The following is a 16585-nucleotide window of genomic DNA, read 5'->3' as shown; positions in this document are numbered from 1 at the left end:
GATTTGCCGTGTTTTAGATGCCAGGTTAGGCTGACTAAAGCAGTGGTTGCTACAAAATATTCCTTCCCAGAACAGCAATCATCCTGGGTTTTATGCTCATATTTGCCTCTTCTTTATTTCAGACACAGTCTACCATGCGTAATGGCTAATTCCTGCTCTTCTATGTTTGGAATACAGATGTTCCACCATGCTTTTTTACTGTAGTTTTTGCCTCAAGCAATTCATTGTATTAGTAAGTTTGGGGGATGGTGAATGTGTCTGTGACTTGGCACACACTTCTGAACTAGGCTTATATTTTAAGACATCAGTATTTTCATCATTCACTGCACATAAGTTACAATCTATCTAGAATAAAAAACGGAACAGCACCGTAAAAGGGAATTTAGGTTGCATGGGACGCCAAATAAATATCCATTGGTAGAAGTAATATAAATGGAGAAAAAGGAAGGCAGCACTCCAATAAATAAATAAAAATGGGAAGGATTGCTTTGTCTCTCCTGGTGTAATTAGGTTAGACGTTACAAAGAAATAAATTGCTATTTGCCATCTTAATGGTGTCTGACTTTAAATAAGCACTAATATTCATGTATTATATACTAGTATTTTTAATAACAATTAAGAGTTGTTCCCAATACATATATAAAAAGAGGAAATGTGCTAAAATAAAAAAAAAACAAAAAAAAACACCTATTGACTTATAAATCCCCTGCTGCCCCAGCTAGTCTTTCAGTTGTCTTGTAATGATCAGACGTGACCATTGCAGCCAACCATGCTACCATCAATAATGAAAACATTGACTGTAGTGATTAGATGCTCATTGTTAGCAGGTAATCACTTTAGGACAAGTAAAAGATGCATAGTGACAACTGGATGAGTTAGCTGGTAAGTATGAAGGGGGGGAGGGTACGGTTAAATACAATCCCTGCCTTTAGAAAATGTTTTCTATGTCCCCGACAATCTTCTTTTAAAATTTGTGTTATCCTAACAGATTAACACAGTTGTTTGATTTTTTTTTTTTTTTAAGCATTGTAATATAATTGTGTAATATAGTATTAGTCTAATAAGAACCATCTCTTTCAAATTTCTAGAGTGAAGATTCAGATGAAGATGAACCTTGTGCAATCAGTGGTAAATGGACGTTCCAGCGGGACAGTAAAAGATGGTCAAGATTGGAAGAATTTGATGTGTTTCAGGGACATAAACCCACACTGGGTGACAGTCATCAGCTAGGAAATGCTAGAAGCCAGGATAGCATTCTTACAGATCTGAGTGAGCACCAAGAAGTTTCATCCATCCACAGCACCAGCAGTGATAGTCAAAGAGCACACGTTCCCAGTGAGGCAGGAACAACTCGAACAAACTCGGTTAACAGTGTGTGTTCATCTGGAAACACTTTTGCAAATGATGATTCCTTTGGTAGCCTTCCATCTCCCAAGGAACTTTCCCATTTTAACTTCAACATCAAGGTGAATGAAAAGAACTCAAGATCTAGAACGAAGAGTCTCCTGAAAAGAATGGAAAGTCTAAAGATCAAAACTTCCCACAGCAAAAAGAAGTCTCAGTTAAAAACAGGCCTGACAATCAGTGAACCTATCCTACAAGAAGGGGTAGATGAGGATAAGCTAAAGCAACTGAACTGTGTGGAAATAACTTCTCTGAATGGAAACCATATCAATGCCCCTAAGGTGCGCAGGAGGAGCATATCCAACTCCACACAGACCAGTAGTAGTAGTAGTCAGTCAGAAACGAGCAGTGCAGTCAGCACGCCAAGTCCAGTTACAAGAACACGTAGCCTAAGTGCTTGTCACAAGAGGGTTGGGATGTACTTAGAGGGGTTTGACCCCTTCAACCAGTCAACTTTTAGTGATGTTCTCGAACAAAACTATAAGAACCAGAGGAATTTTGGTGATGATGCTGTGTTTTTTATTCCTGAGGACCACAAGCCTGGTACATTTCCAAAAGCACTTTCAAATGGAAACTTGTCCCCGACTGACAGTAGCTCTTCTGTGAGCTGGAGAAATGGGAGTTTTCATGAACATGACAACCTCAGCTTCACAAGGGAAAACAGTGTCAGCAGCGTCAACAGCTGCAAAAGTACTTTCAGTAGGATGAGACGCACTTCATGCTGTTCTGAAGGAAACCGAAGCCGGTTGAGTATCTATGACAATGTGCCTGGCACGTTTCTTTACTCCAGTAATGGTGACTTGGCCAATTTGGAACATGAGGACATTTTCCCAGAACTGGATGACATATTGTATCATGTGAAGGGAATGCAAAGAATTGTGAATCAATGGACAGACAAATTTTATGATGAGGGAGATTCCGATTCAGCATTAGACTCTGTATCTCCTTGTCCTTCCTCTCCTAAACAAATCCACTTAGATATTGACAATGACTGCAGTGCTCTTTGTGACTTGGACAGCACCGGCAACTCATTCAATGATTGCGAGGACACAATGGTGACCCAAGGAAGGAGAGACTCTGGAGTAGATGCATCTTTGACACGATCCAATAGGTGAGTTTTCTTTTTATTCATTAGTGCCAGTGTATGATTGGTTGTTAGTGTTCATTTTAACTGTTGCTTACATGTATTTAACAACTACTTAAAATATTTGGAGCCCTATAACATACATCCGTTAAATGCTTTAAAAAAAGCATTTATAATGTCCTCTTTCCCTATGCTAATGTGTGCTTTGTCAAGTCGATGGTGTGTTAGTTGCCCCAGAATAGTCAGCTCTCTTTGATGTTATCATGCCCCTTAAGGTTTTATCACCAGGAGATTATCACTGCCCATTATCACCAGGAGATTATCACTGCCCAGACTTCAGCTCTTGTGAACCTTGGTCTGACCATGCCTCCTCCGCTGATAAATGTCTCACTGTCAGTAGACAATGTGCATAGTGCCTGTTATGGGAGGAGTTAGCTTTCTAAGCTCTGCTTTATGCTATATCTAAAAGCTCTAATTGTATCAAAAAGCTGCATTGAATAAACTAAGTGATACATCATTGGAATCAGGGTCTGTTTTCTTACATTATACTGTGCTCAGATTAGGTAGCATAAACCTGGTGATAGATTCAATTTAACTCACTATATGTATAAGGAGGGGCTCCAGTGCTAAGCTATTATAGTGCAAATCGGTCCTCCAGAATGTCTGATTCATTTGATTATGTCAGAACTTGTTAATCAGTCCTAGCTTATAAGTATCTTAAAGCATAACTCATCTCCTAATCATCACCTTCTATGATGTAGGCATCGGTTCAGATGGCACAGCTTTCAGAGCTCTCATCGCCCCAGCTTAAGGTCTGCTTCATTGCAAATCAACTGCCAGTCGGTGACTCAGATTAATTTGCTGCAGAAATTTTCACTTTTAAAGCTGACTGCTCTCCTGGAGAAGTACACCCCGTCCAACAAGCATGGATTCAGCTGGTGAGTACCCATCCTCCATGATGTAACCAAGCAAACATGGGGTTGGGCTTGGAAGCAAATAATCCAACTAACATGTCTGTCATCAGTTGTGGTTTCTCATTCATGTATTTCTTGATCCTGTGGCTTTGGGCAATTCCTTTTTCAATCTTGGTATCATCTATATAGGTGTAATGGTGGCTTTGCTGTGTCTTGTATGCACATAATAGATGGAGATTGTTTTCAGTGTCGGATAACTGTAGAATGGCTCATAGGTTTGCTCCTGGCATAGTTAAAATATGTAACGATGTCCCTTCCTTCTCCTCTCCACAAAAATGTGTAACCCACAGCATCAGAGATGCTACAGAATTATCTAAACTCCTAGAAATGTGATGGATGGAATAGTTATCACACGTAGTTCATGGTTCCAGTGCTCGTTGTGGCTCGTCATGTTTTCAGTGTATCTGTTAGACACAAAGAAGAGATTATTCATTTCATTAATTCTTTTATTAGCCAACAGGGCAACATAAGTAACAGAATCTGGCCAGTGTTCATTGTGTGCGGAGGAATTTGTATGTAAGGAGAGGTCGGGGAGTGGGCCGACTGCTCAAGGGTTAGATGGATTTTATATTGTGTGGCGCATAAAAGGGAATCATAGAGCATTGTTTTACGTGACTCTTCGGCTAAACTCCTATAGAACGGACCATGTCATTTTCAATTGCCTTTCTTTTACAAAGCACTCATTTGTAGAGCTGATGTTCCTGGCTGACAGTCTCTAATGCTTTACACCAGATCCCCGCTGCTATGCCCACTGCTGGGTGGTAGACCCGACTTGAAGCCTTTTGTTAATGGCAAAAGTTGATGTACAAAACCTCCTTTGTTAACAAGACTATTTTCTCTTGATGAAGATGAGAGTGAAGAAGTGACATTATTAGGGGTCTTTCACCACAGGATTTATTGACTTACTTCTTGGCTTCTGTCTCTGTTATTTTAATATGTAGCTTTGTTAATAGAATTATATTTTCTGATTGGGTTTTTTTTATATATATCTCCAAACAATTGCATTATAAGAATAAAAATTCTCTAGATATAAAGTAGATAATTATATATTAATAGATAATTCTATAGATATAAAAATGTAAGATTGGTCGGTAGATGGCTTGTTTAATATAAATCAAAGATGTTGTACACGGGACAGCATTTTGTACTGTATATCACTTCTTGGAGTTCTGTCTCTCTCTTCTTTCATACATGTATGAGGAGGCTGCTTTAGAACTGCCTAGATAGATATGAGAAAAAAGATGTTTATGTACAGTGGCTTGCAAAAGTATTTCTCCCTCCTCCACCTTGGCATTTTTGGTGTTTTGCTACCTCACAACCTGGAATTACACTGTGTTGTGTTTTTGTTTTGTTTTTTTTGTTTTTTTGGGTTTGCATCAGTTCATGTATTGAACATGTCTACAGCTGTGAACATTTGATTTTCTTTCTATAGTGAAAGAACATATAGGACAAAATTACTGAAAACTTAAGTCAGTACTTTGTAGAGCCTTCTTATGCAGCAATTATAGCTTCTGGTCGCTTACGATAAGTCTCTGAGCTTTCCACATTTTGCCACTGGGATTTTTGCCCATTCAATCAAGGTTAAACTGCTCCAGCTCCTTAAGCCCCCGTCACACACAGCGAGATCGCTTGCGAGATCGGCTGCTGAGTCACAAGTTTTGTGATGCAACAGCGATCTCACCAGCGAGATCGCTGTGTGTGACATGTATCAGCGACCGGCCCCCCCCACCGGGTATCGCTGATCGTGCTCGAAAGCACTGGACATTTTTTTGATCGTTGGTCTCCCACTGACCAGCACACATCGCGTGGCAGGCGGGAGACCAGGGATCAGTGAGCTGGTATCCAAGGTAAACCGAGGGTAACTAAGGGCGCGCGTCACTTAGTTGCCCGCTGTGTACCTTAGATACCAGCGTGCTGGTGCAGGGAGCTGGTATCCAAGGTAAACAGCGGGTTTCTAAGCGCCGTGCGGTGCTTAGAAACCCGCTGTTTACCTGGGATACCAGCTCCCTGCACCAGCACGCTGGTATCTAAGGTACACAGTGGGTAACTAAGCGACGTGCGCGCTTGTTACCTGCGTTGTCACTATCCTGATCGCTGCTGAGATCTGCCTGTTTGGCAGCTCACCAGCGATCATGTAGCGACACACCAGCGATCCTGACAAGGTTGTATCGTTGTCGGGATCGCTGGTGCGTCGCTATATGTGACGGGGCCCTTAAAGTTACATGGTTTCCTCTGGTGAACAGCAATCTTCAAGTCTGACCACAGATTCTCAATTAGATTAAGATCTGGGCTGTGACTAGGCCACACTCAAAACATTTACACGTTTCCCCTTAAGCCACTCGAGTTTTGTCTTAGCAGTATGCCTTGGGTCATTATCTTGTTGGAAAGCGAACCTCTGTCCCAGTCTCAAATCACTGACGTGTAAAGTAAAACCTGGCACTACCGTGAGGTGCTCGAGTAGGTCGCCCAAACCAATTGTGCAATGAAAATAGAAAACTTGACACTCAACTTTGAATATCTTTTCAAATGCTTTTTATTATAGCAGTCTACCAAAACGTTTCGGACTTATATAGACCTTCATCAGTCCAACTGCTTGATACAGAAGAAAAATTGGAAAATTATTCAAAATTATAGTAGTAGGCTCCTGTATAAGCACAATATTGATTTAACTTAATTCAAGGGTCTCACATAAGAGCAGAAGTAGCTGTATAGGTTCAGTATATGGTAGCCTTGTACAGAGTTGCAGTACAAGTGCAATATGACTTGGTCTATTTGGTGTGTATTAAGCCTGGTACTGGACTGTGATATAAGCACAATATAAGTGCAATATGGCTTGGTCTGTTTGGTATGTATTAAGCCTAGTACAGGGCTGTGATATAAGCACAGGGAATGCTAAAATCGATATACTCTGTGGGTCTGATTATTACAGTGGTGGTTAAAGTTTGCCATGAGGATGCGGTATCTGCCGCTTGTCATATACATGTATACAGGTTTGGTCGACAATCTAATGTGTATAGAGGCCCTGGAAAATGAGTGACGAAGGAGATAAGGATCCAGCATGACTCATTTTGGACTGCAGATCCTCTTCTTTTTGTCCAGATAAGCTGCTGCCAGAGAGGTGTGACAGTGGCTCTCAAAGAGACCACAGGACCTCTCAGCAGAGTGATCTTTCCTGTGTATGGGACAGACAACCAAGTTAGCAGCCGCAACAATTGGCTGAACCATCATTCAGTCACCAGTCATCTAAGGTTTATGGGGAGCTTTAGATGGATACCCAGAGAAATATTGAAAGTGAGATAGATATTACATAGTAACATAGTCTTAAAGTCTTCCTTCAACCTTAAATACTATCTAGTTCAACCCATAGAAAATAGGAATGGTTTACTGGTTTACTCCATTAATATGAATTAAGTGTTTCAATTGTCAAAGGTCTATTTTTTGCAAAACTCCTTTTAAAGAATATTTGGAACCAGGTAAAGTGGTTTATTGGAAACTGCACTGCTCTTGTTCATGGCCGTGTCTAATATTGCAGAATTGAAGTAGTTACTTACCACTGTGAAAGAACTTTAGCAAAGTCTTCATATTTTACAATACTTAACGCTTCTCGTTTCTTTTTTAGGGCTATACCAAAGTTTATGAAGCGGGTTAAAGTTCCAGATTACAGAGACAAGAATGTGTTTGGCGTTCCTTTAGCCGTAAATATCCAGAGATCTGGCCAGCCGCTGCCGCAAAATATACAGCAAGCTATGCGATATCTCCGCAGTCAGTGCCTGGATCAGGTTTGTTATGGTTTGGATGTATTAGAGGATTATTTAGTTGTCGGCATTTTGTACAGCAATGTAATGAGAACTTTTACTTCTTTCTAAAGGTGGGATTGTTCAGAAAATCAGGAGTCAAGTCCAGGATCCTGGCATTACGGGAGATCAGCGAGAACAGTAGTGATCCTCTGATGTATGAGGGACAATCTGCTTATGATGTGGCTGATATGTTAAAGCAGTATTTCCGAGACCTGCCAGAGCCACTTCTTACTAATAAGCTCTCGGAAACCTTCCTTCAGATCTACCAGTGTAAGTGCGATGAATATTAATCCTTATATATTTCATTTCTTCACATGCATTAGTGAATACAAGTATATTGTGAACACATTAGGTTAGAAAAACTGTGCCAGTTCCCATTGCATCAAGATGGGTCTACACAATAAATATCTCTTTTCCTTCCCTTGATACATTCCACAGTTAGCCCAGCCCTAGAGTAGTGGAGAACTGGGCTTTTTCTTTTTATGTAGATGTTACGGTTGCAGAAAAACAGTGGAGATATCCATTACAAAGCATAAATGTGGCCCCACAGCAATGACACCAAACAGTAGACCATGAACAGTAGATCAGTGTACCGTGGTCTGATAGGACTTGTTTGTAGCACATATGATTTTCTTTACTGATCCATATGAATACATTTCTGTTGTAGACCATGTCTTGCTCATCTATGCATTGAACGGGTTTCAATTTTTTCAGATGTTCCAAAGGACCAGCGTCTCCAAGCAATAAAAGCCGCCATAATGCTTCTGCCAGACGAAAACCGGGAGGTTCTCCAGACCCTCTTATACTTCCTGAATGATATAGCTGCAGCAGTGGATGAAAATCAAATGACACCAACCAACCTGGCTGTCTGTTTAGCACCTTCATTATTTCACCTAAATACCTTAAAGAGAGAGAACTCCTCTCCAAGGTAACGAGTCACATACACAAATGCTTTGTGCACCCTGTATTGTTTCTGTAGTTCTGAGTTCTCTCTTTAGTGTATTTCTTAATTGCTCTGTTAGGCACTATCACCTCTGAACTTGGCATGTATCATGTATAAGTTCTTTTCAGAGTCTTCATTTAATATTTTTTATATGTACTCAATTGAATGACTAAACCTTACCACTTTCTTCTGCAGAGTGATGCAAAGGAAGCAAAGCTTGGGAAAGCCCGATCAGAAAGATTTGAACGAAAACCTTGCTGCCACCCAAGGCCTGGCACATATGATTGCTGAATGCAAAAAACTTTTCCAGGTACTTTTTAAAGTTATGTTACATTCAGCTAGAAGGCATATTACATAACTGTACACTTGTGCCATTTCGGATTTCTTCCTGGGAGATTTTTTTTCACATAGTTAATCTTTTTTTTCCATTTCTGTTACATAATGGTTTCAAGTCTGGATTAGCAGAATGGTCGTATTCTTCTGTAATAATACAAATATAGCACCCGAGTCTCTAAGTAAAGCAAGATGTGAGCCATTTCTAATGTTTCTTCACAATCTTTTCCTAAATGCAGTAAATCCACCACAGTTAGGTTATTGTTAGAAGAGATTAATAGAGATGGCTTTATTTTATTTTTCCATTTTAGATTCCTGAAGAAATGAATAAATGCCGCAATTCTTATATGGAACAAGACCTGAGGCCAGTGTGCCTGGAGGAATTGGTCAATGGAAATGCTGAGGGCCAGTGTGAATATCGGTCATACCTTCAAGAGGGTATTGACAGTTTACTGAAAGAGGCCAAGGACAAGTTTAAAGGCTGGGTCAGCTGTTCCACATCCGAGCCTTCTGATCTCTCCTGCAAGAAAGTGAGTATTTGTAGAACATTATGATCATGAAGGAATAAATCAGAACCTATTACTACAACTTGTCTTAGTTTGTATACTCAGACTAGTTGCTTTTGTTCATCAAAGTTGCTCAGTTGTTAACACAGGTCCTGGGTTCAAGAGCCACCAAGGTCAACATCTGCAAGGACTTTGCATCTTCTCTGTGGTTGTGTGGGTTTCTTCTAGGTATTCTAGTTTAGTCCCACACTCCAAAGACAAACTGATTGGATTGTGAGCTCCAATGAGGATTTTGAAAATAATGTCTGTAAAACGCTGTGGAATTAACTGCGCTATAAGAGTTAACATAAATAAAAATATCTTTCACAAGAACATACACCATTTCCTGTTTCACCACATTTGGGTTTTGCTCATTAAGAGCATCTCAACATTGCCGCCCAAGAGCTGTATGTTTGCAAAGATGCTAATTGTTGCATTATAAATTTTAGAGATTCTGTAAATTCTTGCCATCCTATATAGTTCCTATAACAAGATTAAATGAGACCTCATTAGATCTCTAGTGATTTATGGGAAGAAGAAAGTCTAAAATAAGTCCTCCAATAATTTAAAGTGGTTAATTTATCACCTATATGCTGTATAGGTAATATATGTATGATTGCTGTGAGACAAACTGTTAAGACCCCCCACTAATCCCCAAAAATGTGTGCCCTAAGTTATTTTGTGTGAAATGTTATCGAGCATGTGTGACCACCACTCAATTGACTACCTATAACAGAATTAGGCAATTAATAAAGCAGTGGTCACACACACACTATAATATCTATTAGTTTTTGCACGCATTATCATCGGATCTCAGAATCTAAATTACCTATCTGTGTGTCTTTGGAATGGTGGGAGAAAACTGGAGTACCCGGAGGAAACCCACACAAGCATGGGAGAACATTCAAACTTCTTGCAGATGTTGTCCTTGGTGGGATTTGAACCCTGAACTCAAGCGCTGCAAGGCTGCAGTGCTAACCACTGAGCCACCGATCCGCCCCTCTTCAATATTTACATTGGGACCCATTCTATTGAGCCTTTGGATCAATAGCAATCATATATTTATCACATATACAGTGGATATGTGATTGGTGTTGTTTTTGATGATCCCTTTCATTTTCTGTTTAAAAGGTTGTTGCTTTCTACCTTCACAACAGCTTGTGCCCATTCATTCGCCAGTTGTCTTACCAATATTCCAATTTTGCACAGATTCCTGAAGGCCCTCCACTGCGTTTATGGAAAAGTACTATAGAGATCCCAGCACAACCTGAAAGTGTTCTTCAGCGTCTACTGAAAGAGCAACACATGTGGGATGAGGATCTCTTGGATTCCAAAGTTATTGAGACATTGGATGATCAAACTGATATTTATCAATATGTCCAGAACAACATGGCTCCACATCCGGTTCGAGACTTTGTTGTATTAAGGTAAATACAAATTAAGTGGCAATAATGAATCTCACTAGGTTTCTTTTGCACGTGCCTTATATTTTTATTTACATTTTCATAGATCCTGGAGAACCAATTTGCCCAAGGGAGCCTGTGCTCTTCAGGCTACATCTATTGAACATGACCAAGCTCCTTTACTTGGTGTCAGAGTTAATGTGCTTCTGTCCAAATACCTCATTGAGCCTTGTGGCACAGGAAAATCCAAGCTTACCTACCTGAGCAGAGCAGATATGAGGTAGGAACCATACGATATATTACTATAGGCTGGGTTATTCGAATTAATATACCTGGATCTTGCATTATATGAGTTAAATTTGAAAGTTAATCCCTATCAAAGAACCTACATATTGACCTCAGGAAACAAGGCTCTGAAGAGCTACTGTACGTATGAATGGAGTGGTAGTTGATCATGTGCACTTCTGCGCCATTCATTCTTAATAGGATCGCCAAAGATAGCCAAGTACTGAACTGGGCTGGTCTTCGGAAATCCTAAGAGAATGAATGGAGCAAAAGTGCGGCTGATGGACCACCACTTCATTCACACACGGCTTGTCAGAGCCCTGGTTCTAAAGATCAGTTGGGATCCCAGCAATCGGGAAGGTATCCCCTTATCCCCATAGGGATAGCTTCCAAACATGAGAATGCCCTTTTAAAGCTATTTTGTTGCTTAAAAGGACATGAGGTGTAGGGTAAATGTCTCTGGTGAAGAAAAAAAAAAAAAAAGTATTTAGATTTACTTTCCCCATTTTTTCCATGCACGAGTTAGTATCATACGAGAAGTTCAGGATGAAATAAGCATGGCTACCTTCTTCAAGTATGAGAAAAACGTCCCATCTGTCCTCACTGTGTTGTATTGCAGGTCAGCCCCATTCACTTTGATGGAACTGATCTACAAAATCAACTCATTTGGTGCTATCTCTGGAAGAATGTTTTTCTAGTTTTTAACAATTTTTTTTAACTCTCAAATCAGTTTTACAATCATTGAAGTATAAGTGTTATGTCTACAGCACTAAAAACTTTTTTACAAGAAATAGAAATATGTCCCATTGATTTGAAACGCTTATCATTCATGTTTCAAGAATTGTTCTTGGTCATTAGTAGATAAGCTGCAGTGTTATTGTGAAGTGTTTGGTATATGTAAGATACACTTAGAGCAATGCAAGGTCATACTATTTTATTTATTGAGATATGTGTTTTAAAGAATTTCTAAATTCTAACAAGACATGATTTTCCAAAAAATCTAAATACTATTAGTAAAGTGAGCTAAATGTTAATTCCTTGGCCTGCTTTAGTAATTCTGAACATTGGAAAAACTAAATGTATTATGTACATATGAGCCATTTAGTTTGTTCTTTCTGCAAGACCAGACTCGTACTGAACATCAGGAAGGTTAACGATATCTGTCGGGGATCAGCACACCACTATCCCTCATCATAAGTTTCTTCTGCTCTTGAGGAAGTTGACATCATCTGAAACAACCATCAGACGACTCGTAATTTGGAATCTTGCTTAATATCACGTAGCCCTATATAGCTGTGCATGTAGGACATGATTTCAACAGAAATTGGATTGCAACCTTTGACAGTGAAACCTTTTTGAGATGACCACCCAAAATTTCAATGAAATTAGACCTGTAAGGCTGTGTTTCCCTGATGAGTTTATGGTGCATCAAAAGTCCAGCGTCATACAACTTTAACAAAGTGGATGGGATTTATAGAATCATAGAATCGTAGAGTTGGAAGGGACCTCCTGGGCCATCTGGTCCAACCCCCTGCTCAAAGCAGGATTCGCTAAATCATCCCAGTCATATGTCTGTCCAGCCTCTGTTTGAAGACTTCCATTGAAGGAGAGCTCACCACTTCTCGTGGCAGCCTGTTCCACTCATTGATCACTCTGTCAAAAAGTTTTTTCTAATATCTAATCTGTGTCTCCTCCCATTCAGTTTCATCCCATTGCTTCTAGTCTTTCCTTGTGCAAATGAGAATAAAGTTGATCTTTCTAAAATGTGACAGCCCTTTAGATATTTGTAGACCGCTATTAAGTCTCCTCTCAGTCTTCTCTTTTGCAAACTAAACATTCCCAAATCCTGCAACCTTTCCTCATAATACAGGGTTTGCAGACCGGTCACCATTCTGGTCGCTCTTTTCTGAACTTGCTCCAGTTTGTTGATGTCTTTTTTAAAATGTGGTGCCCAAAACTGGACACAATATTCCAGATGAGGTCTGACCAAAGAGGAGTAGAGGGAAATAATGACTTCACGTGATCTAGACTGTATGCTTCTGTTAATACATCCTAGAATTGCATTTGCCTTTTTTGCTGCTGCATCACACTGTTGACTCATATTCAGTCTGTGATCTATTAGTATACCCAAGTCTTTTTCACATGTGCTGTCACTTAGCCTTATTCCTCCCATTCTATATATGCTTTTTTCATTTTTATTGCCCAGATTTAGTACTTTGCATTTCTCCCTGTTAAAAACCATTCTGTTAGTTGCTGCCCACTTCTCCAGTTTATTTAAATCTTTTTGAATCCTCTCTCTCTCTTCTCTAGTATTAGCTATCCCTCCTAGCTTTGTGTCATCAGCAAATTTAATCAGTTTACCCTCAATTCCTTCATCTAAATCGTTGATAAAGATGTTGAACAATACAGGGCCCAGGACAGAGTCCTGTGGTACCCCACTTGAGACATTCTTCCAACTGGATGTGCAGCCATTTACGACCACTCTTTGGGTCCGATCACTAAGCCAGTTATGAATCCACCTAACAGTTGCCTTGTCCATTCCATACTTAGTCATTTTTTCAATAAGGATTGTATGAGAGACTTTGTCAAATGCTTTGCTGAAGTCAAGATATACTATATCTACAGCATTTCCTTGATCCACCCAATCAGTAATACCGTCATAGAAGGAAATTAAATTAGTCTGACATGACTTATTAGTTACAAACCCATGCTGACTCTGCTTAATCACTTTATTCTTATCCAGTTACTTTCATACATGTTGTTTAATAATTTGTTCAAAGATCTTTCCTGGTATAGAAGTCAGACTCACCGGCCTATAGTTGCCTGGGTCCACCTTCTTCCCCTTTTTGAAGATAGGAACGACATTTGCTCTTCTCCAGTCTTCTGGCACTTCTCCTGTTCTCCAAGAATTTTCAAAGATTATGGAGAGGGGTTCAAAAATTTCTTCTGCTATCTCCTTCAATCTCTTGCCCACTGTGCTTTTTTTTTTTTTTTTTTTTTTTTTTTTTTTTTTTTTTTTTTTTTTTTTTTTCCCTACTGTGTGAGCTGGCATGCGGTGCATGCTTCCAATCCGAAACATGTCTATTTCCCTTGTGAATAGTAAGGGATTGGTTTTCTAAAAAATATGGCCATAGTTTATGCAAGGACTCAAAATCTGTAGCCTAAAATCTGGTCTGGATGTAGGATTGTGCTTCTTATGCAGATTTCACTGTTATTGAGGGGTAAGGCTGTGTTACACTATTTCAGAATATATACCTTAATATCTGACCTTTCTTTTGCCTTCCAGGGGCCACATGCCAGAATGGTACAATAAAGTGTATGGACAGTTGTGTGCCGCCGAAGTTGTGAGGATTCGAGACTCTTTTACCAACTCGCAAACTGAAGGCAATAATGGAAAATCAAGGTGACAAGCCTAGGAAGTGTCACTCAAAGCTTGGAGTAAATCATTCACCCTTAGGATCAGTGGGGCTTAGAGAAGACTAGGCTCCCACCTGATGGACCTTGTATATGTCGTACCATTATTTGTTCAGGACTGGTTATATACAAGATTTGAAGCTGCTTTTTATCCATTTGGTGCTTAATGCCCTGGACTGGAATTTCTCATCCTATAGACTTTCAAGTTCTACCAATCATATATGTTTTATTACATATCAACTGATTTGGCTTCTGAGAAGCAAAAATACTTTATTGGAAAAAAAATGTATTGTGCAGAATGATAAAAAAAAATTCACATTCCTTAATGCTGATGAAAATGTAAATCATCGTCCTGCTTTTAGGGACTGGTGTATCCACTGGAATAATTGGTACTCACTTTCTTATTCTGTATAGGTATCTATACTTTTTAATTTCCGGATCGAAATATTTGCACAGTGAAGATGTGTGAATGAGTGTTGTCCTTGTGAATATCATCGTCATCCAGTGTCTGGTACACTGATAGCTTGTAATGGTCTTAAACTCAGGTGTACTCAAAAATGGTCAAAAATGTTACCAACCTATTCTTTATGTATAACACGTCTATCCCAGGTTTGCAGATCTGTTGTTGCACAGGACATCTCTTTTGGAGATCATCAAGTAGACCCTACAGTAAAACAATCGAAACCTTCCTCTTGAGTATCATCAATCATTCTTCACACTAGACAAACATCCTATATATAGAAAGATGGATATTATACACCTCTTGGAGAAATGGCATATATTCTTTTATAATAACCTATAAGATTGTTTTACGTTCAGACAAGGTGCCTCGTGAGGCAACGGAGTAATTTAAAGGACTATTTAAATACCTTCATTGTGGTGATCCATGGTTTCCATACTGGATACTGCATGTGTATATGTAAGAGCATAATCCCTGCCCAGTGTAGAGATACATTCTAGTAATGACAATCGTATACAGCAAAGACTTCTTAGGTAGGTGGGTATTGCGACGGGTACCAAGAGTCAAGTCTCTGCCATGCAATGAGATGAGCCTCTGGTTCGCAGAAGATATAGGATGTCTCTTTAAATAGATTTGTTATAGTAAGGAGGAGGAAACTTGGAAGTTCCTCTTGGTAAAATTATTGTATGCAGACTTTTTTGAATGGAAGTGATGAAAGATTGTTTTTGTTACCGATGTCAGTATTATATGAATGCTTTGCAATGAAGAATCTGTTAATGTAACAGTTATAATAGTGTTTTCATTATCAGTGTTTCCACATATTCCATTAAGTATATAAACCTTGTATATTCATTGTAATCTTCATGACTGTAAAACTGTGTCGCTGTACATACCATGTTAATGTATTGTGTATTGTTCCAGATAGTAACTGCATGGCATACTTAATTATTTAATGTATACTTGTATTTATACCTCAGATTTTTTTTTTTCAGTATCTGGATGCAATCCCTATGCTAAACGTGATAAATATAAAAAACAAAAGAGCTTAGAAAATAGATTTATATCTTGATGCATATGTCTTATCGAAATATAGCCAAGTGCACTATTAAATGTCTCAGATGAAGCTCTTGTCGTGTCCCTTTGTTGGCATTGTTTTATTCTTCTGTGGAACGTAATATCTGTGCAAATGCCTATAGGAAGATATTCAGAGAGAATCACCTTCTGAATGGAGCAGGTACATAATAACTATGTAGTGGTACATATTCACATGCAATGTATTAGGTACAGTGTTGTAGGAAGGTCACCCAAGGAGGGCCAAGAGAAAAGCTGCATACTCTATGTAAAAAGCGAGACAATATTTGGCCATAGCTGATTTAATGCTGTACAAAACTTAAGGGAACTTGTCACCAGGTTTTCCCCGCATAAGGTACACCCAGCACCCATACACATTACAGCATTCTGGTATGCTAGCTGTATATCCCCCAACCCCCTATACAAGGGACAAAAAATAGCTTTTATTCTCACAAACGGCGCAGTCCGGCCCGATGGGCGTTTCTGGTCTTGATCTGGCGCCTCCTCTCTTCTTACAATTGCCGTCCTGCTTCTCTGATTCATGTGTATGAGGTGTCCTGCATTCCCCACCATTCTCCTTTGCCATAATATGGACAGAGCAAAGTACTGTACTGTGCTGACAACAGGAAAGGCCAGAGGATGCGGATAACCTGTGGGTAAAGCATGCGCATATAACATGCATACACATGTATGCTACATAGTTAGCAAGAACAAAAAAAGACATTTGTCCATCCAGTTCAGCCTATATTCCATCAGAATAAATCCCCAGATCTAAGTCCTTCTAAAGAACCGAATAACTGTAAGATACAATATTGTTACGCTCCAGGAAGACATATATAGGCCTCACTTCAACCCCTCGACTGAGTTTGCCG

At 39.4% G+C, this 16585-nt stretch overlaps 1 protein-coding gene across 1 annotated transcript in view; it reads left to right on the top strand.

Annotated features, from left to right (window-relative positions):
* The window catches only part of DLC1 (DLC1 Rho GTPase activating protein), a 265236-nt gene extending 249471 nt beyond the window's left edge, over positions 1 to 15765 (top strand). The window contains exons 5-14 of the mRNA XM_073583593.1: positions 1089 to 2515; positions 3250 to 3426; positions 7082 to 7241; positions 7331 to 7529; positions 7974 to 8187; positions 8398 to 8512; positions 8847 to 9065; positions 10290 to 10507; positions 10590 to 10763; positions 14055 to 15765. Coding sequence (XP_073439694.1) covers positions 1089 to 2515; positions 3250 to 3426; positions 7082 to 7241; positions 7331 to 7529; positions 7974 to 8187; positions 8398 to 8512; positions 8847 to 9065; positions 10290 to 10507; positions 10590 to 10763; positions 14055 to 14175 — 3024 coding nt within the window. The 3' untranslated portion in view covers positions 14176 to 15765. The remainder of the gene's footprint in view (positions 1 to 1088; positions 2516 to 3249; positions 3427 to 7081; positions 7242 to 7330; positions 7530 to 7973; positions 8188 to 8397; positions 8513 to 8846; positions 9066 to 10289; positions 10508 to 10589; positions 10764 to 14054) is intronic.
* Positions 15766 to 16585: the final 820 nt, after the last annotated feature.

This window comes from Dendrobates tinctorius, unplaced genomic scaffold (assembly GCF_039654945.1).
Source record: "Dendrobates tinctorius isolate UK_male_01 unplaced genomic scaffold, ASM3965494v1 ptg000079l, whole genome shotgun sequence".
NCBI lineage: Eukaryota > Metazoa > Chordata > Amphibia > Anura > Dendrobatidae > Dendrobates > Dendrobates tinctorius.
The sequence above is the reverse complement of the archived record's forward strand: the minus strand, read 5'-3'. Positions and strand labels throughout refer to the sequence as shown.